The 14,635-nt window shown below is 39.6% G+C and overlaps 3 protein-coding genes across 4 annotated transcripts in view; all 3 read right to left on the bottom strand.

Annotated features, from left to right (window-relative positions):
- Positions 1 to 12,844, bottom strand: part of LOC125801252 (zinc finger protein 271-like) — a 37,929-nt gene extending 25,085 nt beyond the window's left edge. Inside the window, exon 1 of the mRNA XM_049477679.1 lies at positions 12,800 to 12,844. The gene's annotated coding sequence lies outside the window, so the exon portion shown is untranslated. The remainder of the gene's footprint in view (positions 1 to 12,799) is intronic.
- LOC111190033 (zinc finger protein 239-like) overlaps positions 1 to 14,635 on the bottom strand; it is a 269,476-nt gene that overhangs the window by 66,316 nt on the left and 188,525 nt on the right. The window lies entirely within an intron of this gene.
- LOC125801370 (zinc finger protein 239-like) lies at positions 10,418 to 12,819 on the bottom strand. Its single transcript, XM_049477985.1, has one exon. It carries the CDS (start codon positions 12,706 to 12,708, stop codon positions 11,755 to 11,757), a length of 954 nt encoding a protein of 317 aa, XP_049333942.1. The 5' UTR covers positions 12,709 to 12,819; the 3' UTR covers positions 10,418 to 11,754.

Below are 14,635 nucleotides of genomic sequence, written 5' to 3'. Positions count from 1 at the left end.
GAGTTAAAATAGACTAGGTAAATGTTTAACAAAACAAAAAGAACATGGCTTTTTGGAGACTGAGAATTTATTCTATTTTCCCAGTTAAGCTCTGGAAAAAAGACACATTTGCTCACATATATTTTAGAAATAAATAGATACATTTGAAATGTATGTTCTATATGAAATTTTCATGATGATATACTGCTAATCATCATTGCTCTCAGGCATACTGAGAGATGATTTTTCATTCAAATCACACAGTGCTAATTTAGAATGGATCTACAAGGAGTGGGAATTTATTTTTAAAACATGTAACATAACTTCTTCATAACTTCCAAACTTCTTTCTTAAAACTGTATATGATTAGTCTAACACAGAAACTTAATGTACTATTTGCATTAAATGAGGGTTTAATTATTATTACACACACAGGATAATTCATGCTATATGTATGTATTTAATAATGTAAATAATGTGAATCCACCAGTGATTGAATGGAAACTGATTCTACACACAGCAGTTGATTAAAAACTGTGTGAAGGCCTGAATGAAAATACTTATACAGCTGGATATTTTAACTACTGGCAGCAGCCTCAGAAGACACTTTCCTGAACATATTTCAGGTTAAACTCCTCCAGGTCCACCTCCTCGTTTCCTCATTGCTGTGAGATATCCTCTTTTTTCGGGTCAGTATGACTCGTAATAAAGTCTGATTAGACTCCAGTGAGAGACCGAGATGGAAACGAAGGAACAGGTCCAGGTGTCCACTCTCACTCTGTAAGGCTCTGTCTATGGCACTGCTGAGGATGTCAGTCTTTGTTGACTTGCTGAAAAACTTGAAGAGTTTACTTGTTTGTTGTTCAGTGGATTGTTCTTTTGGAATTTTTCAGTTGAGAAATGCATATAAAGCAGCAAGAAACTCCTGAACGCTCAGATGTACAAAGCTGAAGACCTTCCCCAGGTGCAGCTCATGTTCCTCCCTGAAGATCTGGGTACACATTCCTGAGTACACAGACACTTCTCTAATATCGATTCCACTCTCTCTTAGATCTTCCTCATAGAAGATCAGGTTTCCTTTCTCCAGCTGCTGGATACTTGTTTTAGTCTGCTGAGGATCAATGTAAACCCTTTGGGATTACTTGGATTTCTGCATGAACTGGTCATTAAATGTCTTCATCTGTCACAACAATAGACAAACACAGTCTAATACACATAAAAAAATATGTTTGAATGGTTTTATTAAACACAACACGTTAACATTCACAGTGTAGGGTGGAAAAATATGTGAACCCTTAGGCTAATGACTTTTCTAAGAGCTAATTGGAGCCAGAAGTCAACCAACCTGGAGTCCAATAAATGAGATGAGATTGGCTGTGTTGGTTAAAGCTGCCCTGCTTTATAAAAACACACACCAGTTTTGAGTTTGCTGTTCTTAAGAAGCATTGCTTGATGTTAATCATGCCTCACACAAAACAGCTCTCAGAAGACCTACATTCAATAATTGTTGACCTGCATGAAGTTGGAAAGGGTTACAAAAGTATATTTAAAACCTTGATAAGAGGTTAAGACAGATGGTCTACAAATGGAGAAAGTTCAGCACTGCTGCTATTCCCCCCGGCGTGGTCATCCTGTAAAGATAACTGCAAGACCACAGTGCAGAATAATTAATGGGGTGAGGAAGAATCCTAGAGTGTCAGCTAAAGACTTACAGAAATCTCTGGCACATGCTAACATTTTTGTTGACAAATCTACAATGGAAAACACGAAACAAGAACGCAGGCTAAATATACTGTGGACAGATTAAAACAAAATTGAGTTGTTTGGAAGGAACACACAATGCTATGTGTGGAGAAAAAAGGCAGAGCACACCATCATCAAAACCTCATCCCAACTGTGAAATGTGGTGGGGGGGCATCATGGTTTGGGCTGCTTTGCTGCCTCAGGGTCTGGACGGATTGCCGTCATCAACAGAAAAATTTATTCCCAAGTTTATCAAGACATTTTGCAGGAAAACTTAAGACCATCTGTCCGCCAACTGAAGCTCAACATAGGATGGATGATGCAACAGGACAGTGACCCAAAACATAGAAGTAAATCAACAACCGAATGGGTTCAACAGAAGAAAATACGCCTTCTGGAGAGTCCAATTGAGATGCTATGGCATCATGACATCAAGAGAGCGATTCACACCAGATATCCCATAATATTATAGCTGAACTGAAACAGTTTTGTGAAAAGGAATGGTCCAAAATTCCTCCTGATCGTTGTGCAGGTCAGATCTGCAGCTACAGGAAATGTTTGGCTGAGGTTTTTGCTGCCAAAGGAGAGTCAACCACATAATAAGGGTTTACAGAATTAGTGGTCATGTCAGGTTAAACTTTAAAAGTTTTACACAAAGCTTTACACAGTGTTAGGACATTTAGCTAGGCTAGCTACCAATAATAATGGTAAGAAAAACAGCAAACGCTGTGTTCTGGAGATTAAGCTACGCTAGCTACAAATAATAATGATCGGTAAATCAGCAAATGGCCTATTTAAACATTTAGCTAGCTAGCTAAGAATAATAATGGTCAGTAAAACAGCAAATGCTTTGTTTGTACGTTAGTCAGGATGGTGTTGGGAAAACTGCACTACCCTCTGCGCCGTCTCCAGTGCGTTCCCCTGGATTCTTTTGATGGAATCCCAAAGTAGAGATAATTTAGAGAGAGACAGGATACTTTATCTTCAGCAATTAACAATTTATTAAAACAGAGCTCTGGGACCGAGTTCCACTTACAAGGAGTTCAAGAGAAGAAGTTCAAAGATAATTTCACAGACATGAGCATTTACAGACAAAACCCACCTCAAGGTCACGGAGAAAGGCACCTTGGTCAGTTCCCCAAAAACTGGTTCTGGCTGGTCTTGATCAGAAGTTGTCTGTCTCAGTTCATTTCTGTCTTACAAGTACAGTTTGCTTAACAACCTAATGACTAACGGCCAGATCTTGCAAGTAACGGACTGTTAAAACAAAGAAGTATTTTACAGAACACAATGAGTTTGTGTCCAATGTTTCAGCCTCCTTTCTCCACTCTGCCCATAACATGTCAACACCTTCCCTTTAGCTGTCCTCTAGGTCAGTGGGGCAAGCTTTATGTCAAGCAATGTTGCCTACCGTACTATCACACCTTTATTTGTAATGCATTTGTTTATACTTCCTTAGCTTGATTAGTATTAATTATAGTGAAGTTATTGATTATAGAAAAAAAAATTAAAGTGTATTTCTAACAATAGCTACCAATAATAATAGTCATTAAAACGGCAAATGGCATGTTTTAACATTTAGCTAGGTAGCTAAGAATAACAACAAAAGTACATTTCCTGAAGAAAACGCAGGATGGTTGCACAGCTAAAGTGGGTCCCACCATTTGCTGTGATCATTGCTAGGTGCTTGCTATGGTGTCTGTGGCAGTCGCTAAGGTGTTGCTAGGAGGGTGACATGATGTCAGTGGTGGTTGCTAATATGTTGCTAAGCAGTTGCTAGATGGTTGCTAAGGCATTACTAGGTGGTTGCTATCAGGCCCCCAGCTTTTCCCTTCCAAAACGTGCCACCGTACGTGTGCTGCTGAGGGATAAGAGGACCATTTGAGCTAAGCTGTCCATTCACTTCCATTCTTTTAGGGGTGTCTTTGAACTAATAATTGAACAATAACCAATAAGATTGCTCCTTTAAATTCAAAAGTTTGGAGCCGATTGCCGTCGAACAGGGTCAAAGTAACTTCTTATTATGCAAATATAATACAATGTTATTTCTGTTGTAATTTATTTAGTTACGTTTTGCTCTCCCTTTTTCCCTTTAATTGTATATTTATTCTAAACATCTGTAAAACAGCTGATGAAGCTGAAGTGATTAATAAAATTAAACATCAAGGTACCTGCTTGTGTCCATTTTATGAATTCCTACAAGTTGTCATTGTTATTTCTCATTTTTGTGCACTCTCTATTTGATCATGTATTATATTGTTTTGTTGTTATTGTTTCTGGAATGTCCTTTATCATAACTATCATTTGTAGATCGGTTCATATTATTAATATTTTAAGGGCTTTACACTACAAGGTATTACAATGTTTATGTTTGCATTTGACCTGTAGGTTTACTCTGGCCTTTAGCTATTAATTTCACCAAAGACAAATGACCTAACAAATACTTAAACACTCAATAATGATTTTTTTTAGCTTTCAATGAAAAGAAAAAAAGCTTTATGTAAAATGTACCACTTCCTAATTGAGTATAAGTTCATCCTTACAGTAGTATAGAGTAGTAATGAAGAGTAATAAAAGAGTTTATTTTGGTGTTCACTGATTTAGTACATTAAGCTGTTTTCAGGTTCTCCCATGGATTGGAGCCATAAGCAAGAAAACCCACGTAAGATAGTAGTAAATAGAAGTAAGATAGGCCATGAGAATTATAATGTATAGATAGAACTAAAGTTTATATTACACATTAATAATTATCATTACAGAGTTTCTAAATGCTTGTTATATTGACAAATTATGAATATTTTTCAGTAAATCCGTGATATTGGCTATCAGTAATTCTAGTCTATATCTGCTGTTCCTTCAATAAAAGCCTCATTCTGGGACAGAATGGAGCTGTTCTCACTGTGTTCTTTTTGGAGTGAATAGTTCTGTGCCGCTCCTATAAACAGTACGGTTGTTTGCATGGCACGCAGAAGATTCACGTCATGCTGGCACCTGCGCAATCTCTCACTTTCCCGGTTAACGCCCCACGAGAAGCCGATCAGGAAGTGACACGATTGGCCTCACCTGGCTCCGTTGAAATCAGCGGGATGGCTTGGTCCAGTTAATATATACTGTCAATGGCTACAGATAGTTAAGCAGTGAAAGCAAAAGAGAGTAAAGCAGAGAGAGTGCACAGTAGCAACACAGAGAAAGCTACAGATAGTAAAGCTGGAAGAATGCACAGTAGGAATGCAGAGAAAGCCACATATAGTAAAGCTGTAAGAATGCACAGTAGCAACACAGAGAAAGCCACAGATAGTAAAGCAGCAAGAGTGCACAGTAGCAACGCAGAGAAGGCCACAGATAGTAAAGCAGCAAGAGTGCACAGTAGCAACGCAGAAAAAGCCACAGATACCTAAGCAGCAAGAGTGCACAGTAGCAACGCAGAGAAAGCCACAAATAGTAAAGCAGTGAGAGTGCACAGTAGCAATGCAGAGAAGGCCACAGATACGAAAGCAGGAAAAATGCACAGTAGCAACGCAGAGAAAGCCACAGATACGAAAGCAGGAAAAATGCACAGTAGCAACGCAGAGAAAGCCACAGATAGTAAAGCTGGAAGAATGCACAGTAGGAATGCAGAGAAAGACACAGATAGTAAAGCTGTAAGAATGCACAGTAGCAACGCAGAAAAAGCCACAGATAGTAAAGCAGTGAGAGTGCACAGTAGGAATGCAGAGGAAGCCACAGATAGTCAAGCAAAAAGAGTGCACAGTAGCAACGCAGAGAAAGCCACAGATAGTTATGCAGTGAGAGTCAAAGAGAGTAAAGGAGCAGGAGTGCACAGTAGCAATGCAGAAAAAGCCACAGAGAGTAAAGCAAAAAGAGTGCACACTAGCAACGCAGAAAAAGGCACAGATACCTAAGCAGCAAGAGTGCACAATAGCAGGGCAAAGAAAGCCACAGATAGCAAAGCTGGAAGAATGCACAGTAGCAAGCAGAGAAGGCCACAGATACGAAAGCAGGAAAAATGCACAGTAGCAATGCAGAAAAAGCCACAGATAGTAAAGCAGAAAGAGTGCACACTAGCAACGCAGAGGAAGCCACAGATAGTAAAGCAGAAAGAGTGCACAGTAGCAACGCAGAAAAAGCAACAGATAGTAAAGCAGGAAAAATGCACAGTAGCAATGCAGAAAAAGCCACAGATAGTAAAGCAGAAAGAGTCCACATTAGCAGGGCAAACAAAGCCACAGATAGTAAAGCTGGAAGAATGCACAGTAGGAATGCAGAAAAGGCCACAGATAGTTATGCAGTAAGAGCCAAAGAGAGTAAAGCAGTGAGAGTGCACAGTAGCAATGCAGAGGAAGCCACGGATAGTTAAGCAGTGATCGTGCACAGTAGCAAGGCAGAGAAAGCCTCAGATAGTAAAGCAGTGAGAGTGCATAGTAGGAATGCAGAGAAGGCCACAGATAGTAAAGCAGTGAGAGTGCACAGTAGCAACGCAGAGAAAGCCACAGATAGTTAAGCAGTGATCGTGCACAGTAGCAAGGCAGAGAAAGCCACAGATAGTAAAGCAGTGAGAGTGCATAGTAGGAATGCAGAGAAGGCCACAGATAGTAAAGCAGTGATCGTGCACAGTAGCAAGGCAGAGAAAGCCACAGATAGTAAAGCAGTGAGAGTGCATAGTAGGAATGCAGAGAAGGCCACAGATAGTAAAGCAGTGAGAGTGCACAGTAGAAACGCAGAGAAAGCCACAGATAGTAAAGCAGAAAGAGTGCACAGTAGCAATGCAGAGAAAGCCACAGATAGTAAAGCAGAAAGAGTGCACAGTAGCAACGCAGAGAAAGCCACAGATAATAAAGCAGCGAGTGCACAGTAGCAACTCTGGAACTGTCACTCTGGAACCTGAGAGAGATTTTGGGGTGAAAGGAGGAGGGTTATTAAGACCTGTCAGTATTTCCTGTTCCTCCAGTTTGAGGCTTTTGGAAAAATTAATCAGGGGGATTCAGATAACTGCCCCTGGAAATGTATCCGCTGCTGCCTTTATAGCTGCATCTCCATTGGCCTAGCCTTAGACTGCAGTGCCACATTTTCCTGGTGGTGGTGTGCACGTATTAGATTAAATAAGTGTTTCATCAGTGTGCTAAAATTCTTGTATTCTGTGTTTTTTTTCATGTGGTTCATTGTGTTTTTTTTGCTTTTCTTCCCTACAGGTGCAGTAAGAGTTGGTGTATTTGCTCTCCCATGATGGGGATGAGGTTCATGCCTGTTTGGACCCCCATGTTGAATGGCTAAATTGGTTGGCTAAGAGGTTTGTCCCCTCTGTCTAAAATGGGGTCAACCACAAAATATTTTTTTTCTATAGAGCAAGTCTTTTGTTGCAAAGTTTTGGTTCTAAACTGAATTTTATTCAAGCACAGACTTTGGGGGCTTTTAATTTGAGGTGTAGTCAAAATTGACCAAAGGAAATGTAGAAAATAAGAATATTTTAGTATAGTGCAAGTACTTTCATACTGTTTGGATCGGACAATAGTCCAATATAGAAGCAAAAACAGAAAGTTTTTTTTTTTTTTAAATTGAGATTTAGATGTAAAATAAATATAATAAAAGTAATAAAATCAAATAAAAGGTTTTGTAATGGCTTTCTAATAAGAAGCAGAGGTGTATTTAAGTCTTTATCGGAGCAGAAGCTGTGAAATGGGCAGATGGGAGTTTTACTTACACTAAAGTTTTCTGAGCGCAGAAAGAAAAGTGATTGATTCAGAGAAACAATCAACAGGCGGGAAAAAGGTGTGATCTGCTAAATGAAAAAAGACTGGGCAGTTGGATCCAGCCATCTTGGAGGAGCAGAAAAGATGCACACTTTGTGAAGGTAAGATTTTTTTATTTAAAAAATATTAATTTAGTGAACAGGAAGGTTTTAAGTGGTGTGCATTTTCAGGCTAATTGGCTCGCAGGATTAGCTACTTCACCTAGCTAGCTAACCCATAGCTACCATAGTTTACAGTATTTTTGATAGTCAGCTAGCTAAAAACAAAAACAAAATTTTATTTTATTTTAAAGGGTCTATTTGGGGAACAGGATATCTCTTATTAAATAAACTTGAGACAATGGTGTGCATTTTCAGGCTAATTAGCTAGCTAGCAAGTTTATATACTTATATTAATAGTTTAAAGTAGTGTTGATAAAGTCAGCCAGCCATTTATCATCTATTAAACAAAATTCACAGTCTAATATAACCTACAATTATATGAAATGACGATTTTTCAGACAAAACATTAACAACACTTTTTATATGATTTCATTTATTAAGGGAAATAAATCAAGAACAATATGTGAGGAAATTGAGAATATTAACCCATTTTGAATTATGTATTTCATTGAACACTGTGTTGTAAGATTTAACACTGTGCTCAAACTAAATGTATGATTTGAACATGCCCTATTTACAGTGTCCTGCGTGATCACACGTTTAATTGTCTGTTCCAGACTTTACCCTTTAATCTTAGTTTCGCTTCCTTTCTAAGAGAACATGACACCCTAAAATTTAGAACATCAACTCAACACTTTGGTCACGTTTTTATGACTAGGCACAAATAAGAGATGACTGTAACATGTATGGATGTTTCTAGAATGTCTGTCCCTCCCAGAAAGTGGTATAAAGATGGTTGTAAAGAAAATGAGAGCCAGAGCGTGCTCTCATCTTTCTATCCTCTGTGTTTATCTTGTAAACTGTATGTCCTAACACTGTGTGTATGTCCAATAGATGTACTTCCTTATTACAATGACTGGTTGGCTTGATTCAAGTTATACTCATCGTAAATCAGTATCCCAATTTCCTCCACACATACAAGCTCAGATCTCTGTTCCAATAGTTTAGAATGTGCAGTCTGCCTACATAATCAAGATCAAGTCAGCATTGCTCACCCAGACCTTGAGGGTCCAGTCATGGGTCGTTCTACGAAATTACTGGACTCTAAGGAACCAGATGCAGACATTTTTGAATGTCCAGTCAGGAGTTCAAGCCAACATCAGTTCCAAGATGCACCACAAAATGCAGTGTTACTCCAATGTGCGTCCTCCAATGTTTTCACAGTGGTTCCAGCTTGTTAGTAGAACTACAATAAATATGGCCTATAAAACCCATTTTAAACTAAAAGGTAAACATACATTCTTACTTGAGTTTCTTCTTGTTCATGAATACAGTGTACTTCCCTGCATTCCATACGCTGATGAATCTCAGGTCAGATATCGTGAATATCTCTTTGGTGAAGGCACCTTTGGATGAGTTTTCAAAGGTTATTTTCAAGGGACCCCCGCTGCCATCAAAATAATTGTGTGGTACTGGATGGTGCCAAGAAGCAGATATTGATGAAGTGCTTTTATAAAAAGCTTCAGAAATCTGGCAGAATGTTTTCATGCATTCTTACATGTATAGAATGCGTAACTAAATTAAAATCTGTTCAGTGTAGTGAGCTCAGCAGTTTAATACCTGGTTCTAATTAAGATGTTAAATTAATTGAATTAGTTAATTAGTTAGTTTAGTTAATTAATCAATTAATTAATGACATATAAGGGGCGTGTTTTCTTCTACCGGGAACAGTCATTTTCATAACCAAGTTATCTAGAAAACACACTGAAATTAAAGGTTTTGTAATTTAAAAAGAATTTTATTAAATCACACAGATACGAGTAAATAATCCATTAAAATGTCATAAATGCAGCCATTAGATATCAAATCACAGTGTATGAAGATAAATGAGAATTAAAATAAAAACATGTTATAATATCGGTATAGAAAGGAATAACTTGTCAGATTAATGAAAATTATTAAGTGGGGATTTCTAAAGGATGAACAAAGTTATAAGTCTACGAAGCCGGTTCTTATTTACAACCAAGCAACTGAAAAGAAGTTGTCTATACTACAGGGAGATTTATAAAGGATTCAACCAAACCATGACCAACAAAACCATTTACCAGCTCTGCCTTACTCTGAGATGTTAAAGTGGGCCTGCATTGGTGCCGTCCGTCTGTAGCGTGGTCGTCTGTTTCTTCACCCTGAGAAAGAATCACGTCTGTCTGCAAGATGGTTTGACTTCCTGGTGTCAGCACGGAGTCCCTTCAGAACCCACAGGAAAATCCCTTCGCTCTCAGCTGGCTTGCTGGTCGCTTCCAGACTGGTGGCTTCTGGGTTGAGTCTGACGGTCTCTATTCAGCTGAAACTTTGTATGCATAATGCGTGGCTTCGTAGGTCGTAAAATTGCTTTAGAATGCTAGTATTAATAGGCTTAAAGAAGGTTAAATGAGTTGCACTAAGAATGCTAAGCTATCGCTAAATTGAAGCTAAAATGCTAAGCTAAACTTGAAACTCTTCAACTACCACTCAAGACTGAACTGAACTGATCCATCCGTAATCCTGGACACTCTCCACTTTCATTCTCCAACACCACTCTGTCTGTCACTCTCTGACTGAATCTGTTTTAACCTTAAGGCTACCATTGGCTCTGTGGGCTTTTGGGGAGGAGCAACCTACGTGTCTGTGTTTTCATTGGTTTTGGAGCAATTTCTGAGATTTCATATTTTTTTAATTAATAGACCAAACCAAAAGAAAACTCAATCAAACAATGGATCAAAAAACAATATTCAGCGTACCAATTCATGAGGATAAATTCAAGGAAAACATTTTTAGAATTGAGTCTAAATAAATGTAAATTATGGGTTTTTCCTACAAATAGGTTGGTAACATTCCAGATAATCCTGAAGTAAGAAACAATGTATGGTCCTTGTCAAAAAAGAAATAAAGAGTCATGTTTCTATTTAAACCCAATTAAATAATTGAAAAGATAATACAAACATGGTTAAACTACTGATAACCAAATAAAGCAAAATTATCAAATGCTAGTTAAACCTTGTTGATTCAGACTTGACTGTGTATGAAAATTTAATCAGGACAGCATCTATACCCATACACTAGAAGTGGCATATTATTTAGTAAATATTCTGTAAAATAACTTTTTATTTAGTTAATGTATATTCTTATTTGTTCTTCTTTGTGAGAAATTCTCTTCGCCTGGCCTGTTGATCAGAATTTATGACGGGTGTGAGAGAGATCAGTTTACACCACAGAATTTCAGCTTACAAGGCTGGGAATGGAATCCAAAGCTTTGAACATTTCTTTTAACTAAACGAGTCTTATTTTCTCAATGCTTTTCAGGAATAACCAAGCATAAACTCTTAAATTGCAGTAACTCTTTGTGGATTGCGTTTCTGTGGATTTTAGAAAGTTGAATTATATAGTATTATAATGGCAGTCGGGTCTTCGTCCTGGTGATGGCACTGTTGGTCCACCTCATTTGAGAGACAGTCACAGATGGTGACTATTTAAGGTCGTAGAAGTCCAAAGTTTGACGGTTGTCTGAATTACTGTTTGCTGGAGGAATGTCAAAATATGTACAAGGTTTACCCAACTAGCATTTAGGTCTCTTGAGAGGACTGGAGAGATGAAAAAGTCAGATATGTCATTTACAAAGGCTTTTATTCTAATTCCAGTGCATCCTGGATGGGGTTTGTGGTATGTGTGTGTTCAGGTGGGGGAAGTTATTAAATTACATTAGGCCACCAAAAATAGGTAAAGTGGGTGTTCCAGCAACAAAATCATTTAGTTGCAAGAATCCTACTCTACTCCTAACAACTATGACATCTAAATGTTAAAGACTATGTTAATCTAATGCTAATCTAATGTCTGGAGCAAGCTCTGGCAATGCCGTAGTTCGTACTTGAAAGACATTCCCTTCTTCAGAACTGAACTCTTACTGTAACTACCCTAAAAACTGAGCTCTGTCTCACGAAGAATGTTCTGGAATATCGAACATTCAAGAAAACATAACATGAAATTCAATAAACATCATCCCTGGATAAGAATAATTTTGCTGAACCTGTGAAATCGATTGTTAAATTCAGTTCATGTTTGTTTCTGGTGGAACGTGTCCCAAGTGACAGAGTAATACATTAGTGTAGGATAAGGTGTTCTGTCTGAAAGACTTAGGATTTGCACTTTTAATTGCCGTGGAACAAATTTGGGATAGTTTTCTCTCCTGTGTTACTGCACTTGTGTTTTTGGAGATGATTCTGTTGAGTAAAACTCTTCCCACAGTCTGAGCAGTAATACGGTTTCTCTCCTGTGTGAATGCGCTGGTGATTTTTGAGATTACTCTGTGTAGTAAAACTCTTCCCACAGTCTGAGCAGTGATACGGTTTCTCTCCTGTGTGAATGCGCTGGTGTATTTTGAGAGTACACTGTTCAGTAAAATTCTTCCCACAGTCTGAGCAGTAATACGGTTTCTCTCCTGTGTGAATGCGCTGGTGATTTTTGAGAGTACACTGTTCAGTAAAACTCTTCCCACAGTCTGAGCAGTGATACGGTTTCTCTCCTGTGTGAATGCGCTGGTGTATTTTGAGATGACTCTGTTGATTAAAACTCTTTCCACACTCTGAGCAGTGATACGGTTTCTCTCCTGTGTGAATGCGCTGGTGATTTTTGAGCTCAATCTTTTGAGTAAAACTCTTCCCACAGTCTGAGCACTGATACAGTTTCTCTCCTGTGTGAATGTGCTGGTGCAGTTTGAGTTTACTCTGTTGATTAAAACTCTTCCCACAGTCTGAGCAGTGATACGGTTTCTCTCCTGTGTGAATGCGCTGGTGTCTTCTGAGATTACTCTTTTCAGTAAAACTCTTCCCACAGTCTGAGCAGTGATACGGTTTCTCTCCTGTGTGAACGCGCTGGTGATTTTTGAGCTCATTCTTTTGAGTAAAACTCTTCCCACAGTCTGAGCAGTGATACGGTTTCTCTCCTGTGTGAATGCGCTGATGCAGTTTTAGAGTCCCCGGTCTATTAAAACTCTTCCCACAGTCTGAGCAGTGATACGGTTTCTCTCCTGTGTGAATGCGCTGATGCAGTTTGAGATCACTCTGTTTAGTGAAACTCTTGACAGAGTGCTGATGTTTCTCCATGTCAGGACTTTGCTCTGTTTCCTCTGTCTGTTAAATGTATCAAACAATTTCTGCGTGTTCTGCAGATTCTTCAGGATGGCTTGTGCTTCACCTCTTTCATAGATTTCAGGAGAAATCCTATAATATTTTAATTTCTGAAAAGAAAAAAAAGAAATAATTTAGTATATTAAAATAAAAGCTGGTCAATTGACTGAAGAGAACTACCTCAATCAGTTACACTATATAGAAAATATTGGGACACCTTTATATTACCATAAAAGCTTCTATTCTTTTGTCCCATTCTAAATCCATACACATGTGACCCCTGGTACCTTATTTGATGACTTAACAACCCACCTAATTGAAATGTAATAAGGCACACAGGAACGAAATGAGGCTGATGTTTAAGAACACATTTATTGTTTTTTTGTGTGTCAGACACACTTAACAGGACAAATCACCTTCAATTAAAAAGAAAAAATATATATATATATATATACACTGCTCAAAAAAATAAAGGGAACACTCAAATAACACAATATAACTCCAAGTAAATCAAACTTCTGTGAAATTAAACTGTCCACTTAGGAAGCAACACTGATTGACAATCAATTTCACCTGCTGTTGTGCAAATGGAATAGACAACAGGTGGAAATTATTGGCAATTAGCAAGACACACTCAATAAAGGAGTGGTTCTGCAGGTGGGGACCACAGACCACTTCTCAGAACCTATGCTGCCTGGCTGATGTTTTGGTCAGTTTTGAATGTTGGTGGTGCTTTCACACTCGTGGTAGCATGAGACGGACTCTACAACCCCCACAAGTGGCTCAGGTAGTGCAGCTCATCCAGAATGGCACATCAATGCGAGCTGTGGCAAGAAGGTTTGCTGTGTCTGTCAGCGTAGTGTCCAGAGGCTGGAGGCGCTACCAGGAGACAGGCCAGTACACCAGGAGACGTGGAGGAGGCCATAGGAGGGCAACAACCCAGCAGCAGGACCGCTACCTCCGCCTTTGTGCAAGAAGGAACAGGAGGAGCACTGCCAGAGCCCTGCAAAATGACCTCCAGCAGGCCACAAATGTGCATGTGTCTGCACAAACGGTTAGAAACCGACTCCATGAGGATGGTATGAGGGCCCGACGTCCACAGATTGGGGTTGTGCTCACAGCCCAACACCGTGCAGGACGCTTGGCATTTGCCAGAGAACACCAGGATTGGCAAATTCGCCACTGGCGCCTTGTGCTCTTCACAGATGAAAGCAGGTTCACACTGAGCACATGACAGACGTGACAGAGTCTGGAGACGCCGTGGAGAGCGGTCTGCTGCCTGCAACATCCTTCAGCATGACCAGTTTGGCAGTGGGTCAGTAATGGTGTGGGGTGGCATTTCTTTGGAGGGCCGCACAGCCCTCCGTGTGCTCACCAGAGGTAGCCTGACTGCCATTAGGTACCGAGATGAGATCCTCAGACCCCTTGTGAGACCATATGCTGGTGCGGTTGGCCCTGGGTTCCTCCTAATGCAGGACAATGCTAGACCTCATGTGGCTGGAGTGTGTCAGCAGTTCCTGCAAGATGAAGGCATTGAAGCTATGGACTGGCCCGCCCGTTCCCCAGACCTGAATCCGATTGAGCACATCTGGGACAATATGTCTCGCTCCATCCACCAACGTCACGTTGCACCACAGACTGTCCAGGAGTTGGCGGATGCTTTAGTCCAGGTCTGGGAGGAGATCCCTCAGGAAACCATCCGCCACCTCATCAGGAGCATGCCCAGGCGTTGTAGGGAGGTCATACAGGCACGTGGAGGCCACACACAATACTGAGCCTCATTTTGACTTGTTTTAAGGACATTACATTAAAGTTGGATCAGCCTGTAGTGTGTTTTTTCACTTTAATTTTGTGTGTGGCTCCAAATCCAGGCCTCCATTGGTTAATAAATTTGATTTCCATT

Source organism: Astyanax mexicanus, chromosome 4 (assembly GCF_023375975.1).
Source record: "Astyanax mexicanus isolate ESR-SI-001 chromosome 4, AstMex3_surface, whole genome shotgun sequence".
Lineage (NCBI taxonomy): Eukaryota > Metazoa > Chordata > Actinopteri > Characiformes > Acestrorhamphidae > Astyanax > Astyanax mexicanus.
Note: the sequence above shows the minus strand (reverse complement) of the source record. Positions and strands in the feature narration are given on the sequence as shown.

Bases quoted from the DNA above. Each gene is read 5' to 3' on its own strand.
- LOC125801370 (XM_049477985.1), bottom strand. From the start codon at position 12,708: ATGGAGAAACATCAGCACTCTGTCAAGAGTTTCACTAAACAGAGTGAT.